The 11,463-nt window shown below is 32.7% G+C and overlaps 1 protein-coding gene across 19 annotated transcripts in view; it reads right to left on the bottom strand.

Moving 5' to 3' along the window:
* Positions 1-17: 17 nt before the first annotated feature.
* The window catches only part of LOC125505323, a 42,133-nt gene continuing 30,687 nt past the window's right edge, over positions 18-11,463 (bottom strand). For 5 of the 19 annotated variants that reach the window (XM_048668925.1, XM_048668921.1, XM_048668922.1 and 2 more), the window contains exon 3: positions 750-1,070. In XM_048668925.1, coding sequence (XP_048524882.1) covers positions 863-1,070 — 208 coding nt within the window. In that variant the 3' untranslated portion in view covers positions 750-862. The other 14 variants (XM_048668920.1, XM_048668919.1, XR_007282087.1 and 11 more) reach the window with 12 other exon arrangements.

Genomic DNA, 11,463 nt, shown 5'->3' with positions numbered 1-11,463 from the left:
CTTCATTTCTTTGATAACAAAAGTATACATATATTGAAAATGCATGTTTAGAAACGTGTCAAACATCCAAAACTGTTAAGTTTCCATAAATAAGTATAGGTATTCTGATTTAATTAAGCGATGCTTGATAATGTAGTTATTCAATAAACTTTGCATGATCAGAATTCTTTAAATTTCGCAATTTAATAAACTTATATCGCAATGTTTAGTCTACTTAAAGCCTGGAAATCATGAGAATCTTGCCCACTCTTTGATTCAATGGATCTATTAGACATAGGTACTCAATCGAATATAAAAAGTATCTTACCTACAAAACCGAATTTTTTTTATTTTATTCAAAACGTACCTCGAAACACACTATTTGATAGCCATTAGTGAAATTGCACAATATAGCAATCATTCGAAGCAGTACAAAAACGGTTATTGAATAGAAAATGTGAGCTCAATTTGCTGGTAATAAAAATAAAAATAATGATATTATCGAACAGTTTCCATGATGAATGCCGATAGACATCGCAGTTATTAGGAAATGAGGTATTTCCATAATTGTTCCAGAGGTTCATGAAAACAATTTCCTGTCAAACTCATAGATAATTATTGTTACTATACAATTACATTATCTATAGAATAAAAAAGTGAAATTCGAGCATTATTAATTAGGTATACCATGAAATCAGAAGGGAGACAATATAAAAATTATTACAGTCATTCCATAACTGTTTGGAAGTAATCATTAGTAGTATTTTCAATGACCTTTTGAATGCAAAAATCCACTTCATTCCCATGAATAGATGGCGAATTTGAAAATCTCAATTAAATAGCAATTAGTTTATTTGATTTGCACACAAGCTTTAACTTAACCTTAGGCAAAAACGAATTCTAACAATGATTTAAACTCACCTTGGGTCATTTTGGGTCCGGCGGACGCGTTAGCGGTAACGTCTTCGTCGTCCAGGGGCGATAATAGTGCAGATCTGGGCCCACTTACTCCGTGATGAACCTGATGAGTGTGGCCGTCAGGGGTAGGATGAATGCTGCCATAATCGACAAACTTGGGCTCCAAGACCATTCTGCAAAGACGGATATTTTACTCAATTTAATAAGTTAATTGACCATGGCCGTAGAATGCAAGCATCCACTCATATAAAAGATGATTCAGTGACTATAGTAAAAGCTCATTTTTGTTCAGGAATCAATTATGAAGAGCACCATGGAAAACAGTAGAAAATATTTGAAGATACGCATGTAAAAGAAGGCAACTTTTCCAATTCCTCTGCTCAACGAAAGTTTCTAATTTGAAAGTTCTAGTTACGTTTCAAATTAAAACATACACTTAAACTAAGAACATTTTATAAGCTTGAATCAAAAAATGGTAAGTTAGGTATTTAAACCAGAACCAAACACAATTTAATGTAAATTAAATCGAAGAAAGCATAGAACAAAAACAAATTGGGCAGATAACGATAATGGGAAATGAAAATGGGAGCTTAACAAAGGTGTACAGAAATGTTAAATGTGCGTACATTGATCTGCAATACATTCAGATTTCCTTCATATAAACCTTACTTTTATCGTATTATTTTCTCGAGAATAAAAAAATCTTCTCAAATAAAATTATATGGAATCATACGAAATCCAAACGGTTTGCAAAATTTCGTTCAATAAAATGCTTCAACATTTGCACCACCGGAAGAAATCATTTTATAGAGATTTACGATATTAAAGTAAAAATGCAACCAAATAGGAACGTTTCATGTTCATTCACATTTCGAGTTTCGTTTCTCCTTACGTGCGAAAATTTTTATAAGCAAACAACTGACAAACTCAGATGTGCAATTCTAAGGTATTTGTGAATATTTGCAATGGTATTTTGAAAGTTTTGTCGACAATGTCCGCCTCTGTACACGATTCCCTAGCAGAACAACTGTCCTACTGATATCTTCAATTAGCTTTAATTTTTAATGCATATAAGGCTCAATTAAAGCATTGTCGTCAGGTTATTGCCGCTTTTCCAAGACCTGAATGCCAGCTTGCAGTTTCCAACTATTATGTCCAGCCCATGGTAGGAGTTAACATTTTAAAACAAATTTACTTGCTTTTTTTGTGGTGTAATAATGCAAACGATCAAAATATCGGAACATAAAACGGAATCCATTAGTAGTTAAAGAATATTTAGGAAAGAGCATAAAGGAATGAACAAAAGAAGAAAACTACGCTATGAAATATTCAATTGAATTTCAGTTCAAGAACATTTAAATTTGTTTTAAAATGTTAATTCCTACCATTGCTGGACATAATAGTTGGAAACTGCAAGCTGGCATTTATTTATTCACGTCTTGGAAAAGCGGCAATAACCTGACGACAATGCTTTAGTTGAACCTTAGATGCATTAAAAATTAAACATAATTGAAGATCCCAGTAGGATAGTTGTCCTGCTAGGGAATCGTGTACAGAGGCGGAAAAAACTTTCAAAATATCATTGCAAATGTTCACAAATACCTACGTTGGAATTGCATAAACATCTGAGTTGTCAGTTTTTTAATTATAACATTTTTCTCGCGTAAGAAGAAACGAAGCTCGAAATTTGAATGAAATTGAAACGTTCCTATCTGGGTGGCATTTTTACTTTATATCGTACATCTTTGTGAAATAATTTCTTTCGGTGGCGCAATTGTTGAAGCATTTTATTGAATGAAATTAGCGGAGTTTTTTATTCTCGAGAAAAAAAGGTTATTTTGAATACATCAAAGCCTAAGTGAATACGATAAATATAAGGTTTATATGAAGAAAACTTGTTCATTTTCTAAGGTAGTAATGGAAACCATGGAAATATTGGAAACATAAAACGGAATGAATTAGTAGGTAAAGACTACTTTAAGAAAGAGCATAATGGAATGAAGTGAAAAAAATACGCTATGAAATATTCAATTGAATGTCACTTCAAGAATATTTAAATTTCCTTGAAAATGGCTGTTTAGTTCGTGTTAGTCATGGAACTAATATGTGTAACAATTACAAGATTAATATTTCCTATTGAGTCATAATAACAATTATTCATTGTTGTTTTGCTTAGGTATTAGTTACTATAGGATAATAATTTTATAGTTTAGTTATCAGACCGACGTATTAAAATGCAAGCATGTGTAGAAAACAAGAAACATACAAATCAAGTTTCCTAGAAGGTGTACTTTCTAAGAATTATTGAAAAAATCGAACATTGATCTTCTCATAAAAATACCTACTTCTGAAATAGTTTACAGAAAGAATCACTTTTCTGAGTAATTTTGTAGATATACCATCTAAAACAATGCATATCAATTTGGCAAAAAAATTTAGTTTTATTGAAACTTTTACATTTCGAAATTAGTAGCTATGTTGTACTTAATCCTTCAGTTTGTTAAAATTGACGAAATATAATTAGAACCGAACCAAAACATCCGCTACTGTAATTTAGCACACATGACTCAACTAGCACTTAAAAAATGGAACAAATAATTGAAGCAAGAAAAAATAAGACTGTTGATTGCGCATTGAACTCATATACCTAATGAAACGGCTATTGTTTCTAAAAACCTTGTCGAGTAAAGTATACTGACTACTGATAAGCAAAACAACAAAACTATTAAAAAACAACATTGTTATTATATCAGGAACACGACGCAAAACTATACATCTGTAATATCAGCATGTCGAATAACGATTGGAAAATAAAATCTGCTAATTAACCAGTCGCAGCTCATATCAATAGTAATTCAACATCAAGGCTGCAGAAGTAGGTATAACACGGAAAAACAATCCCGATATTTTTGCAATGGATCAAGATGTTAGTGACCTTTGTGACCAGAATATCAATATCAGTACAGGAAATAATTGGAATGTTTGGTGTTATGTAAAAAGCTTCATTAAGTTGGCTGAAGCAAATATTGAACCAAAACAAAGCTCAGAAGTTTTTCGGACTTTCAGGATGTCGTAAAAAAACTTGCTTCTTGTAACAAACAAATCATTTATATATTTCTTGTACAAATGCTGGATGTTTATATTAAACTACTTAAGGCATAGAACAAATAATTCAACTGCATAATAACAAAAAAATGGTTTCACATAACAACTTCAATTCAAGGCCAATATATTTGCGGAACTTTTGCGGTTTGATACTGATAAATTTATAATCATATTAGGGATTGCGTGCTGAGTCCTTACCGTAAAATTAAAATCGCTTTCGCAATCTGCACTTGTCTTAACTGATTTTCCTTAAACTATTCCACACAATACTCGACGATTCCAACGATTTTTCCAGTAACCATGCAACTTGACGCGTTTGCATCAAAAACATTACTACACAACCGACTAATTAATCGTGAAACAAACGGTGATAAACGTGTTGTTTCTTATTTAGAAATTCCAAACGAGGTACTGTTTCGGTTGTACATGCACAAACACATACGAGGAACTGAGATTTTATGATTAAAGCCTGCTATCGTCCGAAATCATTTTTTATTATTATTATAACAAAAAATCATTATTGTTGCTGCTGTTCAAGTGACGAACTAAACTAAAAACAAGTTATGGTTTGTTATTAGATAAGCTGCTCGACGACGAAACACGGACGTAACGAGCCAATTTGTTGATGGAAACAGAAGGGGACATGATGAATTGAATTATCATCGTTGTGTGCACTATTTAATGGAATTATTCTGAGCGCAAAGTTTAAATGAAGACAAACAAAGCACTAAAAATTAAAAACTTCGCTCTACATATTCATTTGACTTCAGACTAAACAATTAAATGTTAAAAATACAAATATAAAACACTTCTCAGAGTACTTGTTTATTCAAATTTTGATTCTTCTCAATTCCTTTTAAACGCGAAGATTGAAAAACATGTTTATATTGGACAACAAGAAAAATATGTACATTTCAATGAACTCAGATGTCCACCTAGTTGCACGTGCAAATCGAGGATGAGTAAATTGAAATACAACTCGTATTTTTTAGTACTCACTAAGCAAAAATGGTTGGCTTCAACCAAAGCGGGAAACCCACATTTAAATGAGCTAGTCTAGTAGATGCGTCAGTAAGTCGTATTAAATAATAAATTGTTCGATTTGCAAGTAACCATCTTAATCGGACTGAATTAGACTGATTACCCGACAGCCTTGACTGGAAACCTTGACCATTGATGGAGGATTTGTGGGTTTTCAATAGAAATTACTACTCAATTCTCAAGTTCGTAGATGCTGAAAATAGCATGTTTTCTTAAAATTTGCATACAAATAATTGTGCACTTTATATCGATTCAACTCCGGAACGCAAAAATACTTCATATCGTTATCCCATGACTAACACCAGCTGATATAAATTTAATATTATAGTGTAATAATTTCTTAAAGATGCTGTTGCTCTAATGATATTACAATCTTAAACTTAAGTAAACACTTGATTAACCATATTATCCATAAAAGGAGATTGTTTCAAATTATACACATATAATCCCATCGGTTTTTATTAGTTTAGTGAGTTTTCAAGTGCCAAACTCCTGCCTGTGGGAAAGAAGATTATGGGTTCTTATCTCGTAATATCAGTGTTCGATTCAAAGCTTGCAATCATCAACACAATCAGAACTGTTATTACTATGTGTTTGCTTTGTGCTTTTTTACTTTGATGGTAAACAATATGAGCGATAAGTACATCAGCAAAGATGTACACACATCAGGAACACTTCGTAATCATTTACATAGTAGGTTACATACATACAGGGTGTAAATATTATTAGCTTATGCTTGTTATACCTACTTTCCTTGAATACTTAGTAACTGATATAACCGAAAACAAATTTTAGAGAAAGTTTACGTATGTGTTCAAGGTGGGATATAAATAATACCGACTAGAGTATCTTCATAGTTAAAGTTTCAACTGAAACAAGCAAAATGAATGACAAAACTATGTGCTTCTATAAAATTGAGTCTTTAATTCTGAATACTTTTAACAGCTTAATTTGAAAACGAATACGTTTGATTGAACCTGAAATATAGTCATAAACCAGGCTATTCTTAGCATAACATTGCAGATACATGTGTTTAATTTCATAGACATTTTCAGTATTTTTTTTAGTACTGATTTTAATTTTATTTCAATATTACTGTCGCTGATTTAATTTGCATTTGTGTATGATTTTGACAAACAGGGTCTAAAATAAGAACATTTGCAGTATTTCCGGCTCGTGCGCTTTAATTAATTACAAAGTTACTAAATGTATCTGACGTCGTTTTCCTCTTGTTCTACAACGTGTACCTATTACAAGACATCGAGTTACTGATAAGCTGATAAGAGTGAAATGTTATCCATTTAATTTCAACGAACATAAAATGAAATCTGCAAACAAGCAATAAATTGATGATGCATTTACTTTCGCAACTAACACATTTTCTGTATCATCTGTAATGTACATATTTATTTATACTAAATCGGAAAAATAGAAACGTTCATATAAAAGTAAACTGTAAAATTAGTTGCAAAACAGCGACTGATTTATGATTAAAAAGTCGATAGTAGTAACCAGAAACGCAATAAAAATTAGCACACAGAATAGTTTTAAAGTAATAAAGTGACCCAAACAATGCATTGGAAATTCGATTTGCCCGAGTCTTACATATTATTTCAGTGTAACAAAGCAAAGCATGCACACATTTAACTGTAAATTAAGTAGTAATAGTCAATACTTTAACATGTTTCATGCATTTTCAATGCTCACAACTAGTTTTATAAATATTCTCAAAATACTCACTAGGTGAACACGAATGTACATAAAGATATGTTTACTTCGCACCAAGAAATAAAGGCAGAAAAACCAACAATATTCGACAAATGTATTTAGATTGTATTGTTTTCGTTCGAAGCACATTAAACCACAACACGGGAATGATGGCTTTTGGACGGTGTTCCGACTAGAAAACAGTGCGAAGTAAATACTAAATCAAGACCCACATAATTAACAACTATTAATAAACACGTTTTGGATCAATTTCAAAAGTCTTCGTCATCACATGCGGGTGCTTTAGTTAGACTTTTTGACGGGAAAAAAACATGTACTGATCAGTTTATACGTCTGGGCATATTGTTATTATCAGGTGTTCCTACTTTCCAATTTAGAACCTGTATAGTCTATTATTGTTCCGACTTTTCGGACCTTCAAGTCCAGGTTTTTCGAATATAAAACTGAATAGTCATAGATAAACGTCAATAATTTTTACTGTCTAGATCCACAAAAGAATAAGTAGTTTAATAATAACTCCTTGATAAGGAAAGCCATTTTTTTACTAATTGGAAACACGAAGACCGGAAAAAGTACCCATGAGATGCATCGACAATGGAATAAACATCAAAAGAGGCTTTCGCGGTTAGTGGTTGAATCTACTGAGTTTCTCGGGCCCTTATCCCGCAATGGAAACAATGTTTTCCTAACATTTCGCACTCACGGGTGAGTAGTGGTTTGTATCCCCTTAGGTTTTTCTCACAAAGCTTCAGCATCAATCCAGAGTAAACTTTGCGGCAACACACCTCTGAGGATACAAATCTCTCACGGTTGCGAAACGCCAGGATAAAATGTTTTCCCGACGGCCTAAAAGCCCAAATATCCCACCAGTTTCCATCGATAAAAAAAGGTTTGCATTTGAATTGGCATTTGTGTTTAAGCATTTAGAAAATTATATCTTCATTCAATTTTTAGGCGTTGAATCTTCCCTTTTGAGACATCGTTCGATTAAAACGTAGGGTGCAATTTTATTAAATTGCATTTTTGTTAAATATTGCTACAATTACATACAATACATTCATTTTATCCGTTAGTCATGTATCAATTCCGTACTTTCACATAAACATGTGGCAATAGACATTTTGATAACCACAATTATAAACCCATTAAATATCGAACTTTAGAGCTTGGTTAATTGATGTTTTTACATTGGCCTTTTGTTATTGAGATAAATTTCTAGTAGTCGATAGTAACAAAATAAAAAGCTGAATCGGCGTGACCTATACGCTAATCAATGTTTGACGAAAGAAATGCAGTTAGTAAAGCAAATAACCAAGCAAAATCGGAGTAACGCATTGATGACAAGTTTTAGCAAACTAAATGTTTCAACGAACACCGATTAACCTCGAGTTTAACACAAATATAATGCTAATGTAAGAAATTCAAGAAAATTAACATTACCTGGTTAAAGCCGATTTCAGCTCTTTTTCCCTGTTAATGTTGAATGAATTATTAGATATTTTGTGACTAAAGTATCACTTTCTACCGCTATACTTCTTACGCGAATATCAGTTGACTAAGGAACAAAAACTGTCTGGTCTTTAACAAGGCGTCGATTGATGGCGTTATCTGGTTGATGTCAATGAAACATGTTATTCTTGATATTAACTGGGTAATATTAAGATTAATTTTGAATATTAACCACAACATATACATGAAATCAAGTAAATCACATAGAACTAAAAACAAAACAAAATTTTTCTATGAAAGCTCTGAATCGCAAAAAGCCACGACACTCGTTTCTATGTAAATAAGTAAATTCCACATTCTTGGTTTAAAAATACCCAGAAACTTTGATCTTAATTAACAGAAAGGCCGGAAAGGTTTAATTTTGAAACAGGTATAATTGAGAGGAAGTCCTGAATAGCCGTTAATGGTACAAGCCGAATCGGAGATGATGTGACTGATTGACGAGTCAATTCGGAAATAGACCTGCTAATAATAAAATAATAGGTAAGATGTAGAACAAAAAGGTCAAATTTGCACAAACGTTTGTTAAGAAGTAGATACTTATTAGAGGAGTTACTTAGAAGATTTTCACGCAACTTTTCCGCAATTTCTGCTGAAAATTGCGATATTTAAGAAAAGTCCGTGTACCTGCATACATGGTTGTCGAAAAATATACCGGAAACTTATATACGGAGTGTTCAAATTGTCATTTAAAAAAGCTCATGCTTTCATAGTTAATAACGATAATAATCAATATGTTGTGATCAAAAAATTGTGACCGAACATTGATCTATTTCCTCGTAAATTGTGGTTCAAAGTGCATCTAATCTTATACCATCTAAGAAAAGTGAGGAATTCAACGAGCCCGAGCTACTGAAAAAATGGCCAGTTCCTTCTGATCCGAAAATTCGTAAAATTTCGGGTGGTTTTAATCTTGTTCTGTTCACAAACAACGCAAAAAAAATGTGTAATGCTTTTTTTATGCAAAAAACGAACTCCCACTGAGTCTCGATAATTTTTTATCTTTAAAAGCTATTGTTCTTAACTGCTCAACAAAATAGACGTTACACGGTCGTATTTCGACTAATTTTGGTACTGAATAAATTAATTTCGCTGAGAGCTATTTGATTTGTTGAAACGTTATTTTTCGGTTAGTGCGTGTTTTTGTAAAAAAAATGTGGTTCAGATAAAGTTCCTAGAGGGTGGCAAATACAACAATGCAAAACCATCTCGTTTATTTGCAGTTGTCTCAAAAAAATAAACTTTTTGTTTTGCAGTGATACATTTTTTCCTCTTGAATCGATTTTCAAAATCTTGGGCTCATGTTGAAGATGTTTTTGATCCTGTGACGAAAATTAAAATTAAACTAAAACGAAAAGTAAATTTCGCTTTAGTTGAAAGTCTGCTAGAATCACAGATTTCGGAGGCAATTCCGATTTGAGTCAGTTTTTATGGAACCCTGCAAATCGAAGTTTCAGCTTCAACATGAGCTCAAAGCTAAAGAGAAGAATTACCAAAAAATTCAAAAACCGTTTCGAGTTATATTCGAGTTGTCCATAAACCATGGGCGCTCTAAACGCATATGCTTTTTTGAAATTTCGTGAAAGTTTTAGAGTTTTTCCAGGAAAGTTTAAGTACATATGTAGTTTTTGAAAGGTGTGACAATGTATGTATAGGTAGTATACAAAACATTCAGTTTTGTTTGGTTTTATGACTTGAAATGGAAATTCTAACATTTTAGTGTGTGTGTCTGTGTCTTTGTATACAGGCACGCATGGAATAAAAGCTTTAGGTAAATATATTATAGCGTTCAACCGAGCGCTTTCGACCTTAAAAGGTCATCAGGGCCTTAGGCAATAGGCTTGGTTTCGTTGGCTATTAAAAAATATTTGTTCCCACTACAAAACTAACGGAGCGGTTTCAGCCTTTGTAGAAACGGGCTAACGAGTATAAATAGCCGAGATCTAAGGCTTATACTCTTCATAGAATCTACTTTAAATATAAATTACTTTAAATAAGAAGCGTCATTTCACCTAATGCTCATCCATATGTAGCTTAAGAACATATACATCTCAATGTATATGTAAAGCTTGAGCTTATTTTGAATAGCGTATCGTTGTTATATTCAAACAAATACTTCGTAAAAACAATCAGAGACGAGTTAATTTGATTATTTGATAAGTAAAGCAGAGTTAAACCTACATGTATGAAGGATGTATAAACAAGGTGGAAAAAATAGAATTGACTCACCTTCTGGAATAACACTAGCTAATCATAGCTGCCCGACGTGGAACTGCTGTGTAATCGTGAACAAAAATTAAATTTTAATTGCATATACTTGAGAGCACTTTTAGTTCTTCTTTGTACGAATATCTAAGGTGAAATCAGATTAACTGTTTGATATATGAATGTTGGACACACGTGTGGTAAAACAGTCGGAACGCCGCGACTTTCTTTTTATGATTAGCAGGTGATCATAAAAATAATATTGAAAAATTGTGCTGCTGCTAACACACATAACCTACACAAATCTTTGCTTCGGACTGTTGCTCAACTGGTGAGAGGAAAATACTGGTTTGAGTTACGTAAAATTCTTCTGCGTGAACTTGCGATTACATTTGCTAAATCGCACCGTTAATAATGTTCTTTCCAATACAAGAAAACCATATTGATGAATTCATAAAAAAAAGCTGACACGAAAACAAAAACGTATGCTCTTCCACTTCCTTATCGGCACCAAAGAGACAACCAAAATTACAGGTGGTGAGAGAGGAAGACACAATTAAATGACCAATACGCTCTAAAACGCTGTTCGCCTACGACTAGGCCACCCGACATACACGAAGCTTCGCTGTAGGAGCGCCGATTGATTTTTCATATACGAGGGTAAACTGGGAAGTGATAGATTATTCTGGAGATGTAAGGGGATATTGTGTGGTTGTTTCACTTGGGCAAATATAATATTTATACTTTAAGGTCAAAGGTAGCAAAAACAAGACTTGTTGGTCAACGTGTTGCTTTCATTTGATACTTCATAGGCGAAAAATAAACAAGCATTCGAGCCTCATTGTTGGGATTGGGTTGAATAAATTATAGCCAAATAAATGAATGCTCTATGAAATAAAGTGCTGAAATTTAGAAAATTTGCATCTATGGAAAAACAGACTTTTGTAAAATTATATACAGACTTATTTTAAAGAGTCC

The sequence above is a fragment of the Dendroctonus ponderosae genome, unplaced genomic scaffold (assembly GCF_020466585.1).
Source record: "Dendroctonus ponderosae isolate FM_Combo_2020 unplaced genomic scaffold, Dpon_F_20191213v2 Dpon_F_20191213_8, whole genome shotgun sequence".
NCBI classification, from domain to species: Eukaryota; Metazoa; Arthropoda; class Insecta; order Coleoptera; family Curculionidae; genus Dendroctonus; species Dendroctonus ponderosae.
The sequence above is the reverse complement of the archived record's forward strand: the minus strand, read 5'-3'. Positions and strand labels throughout refer to the sequence as shown.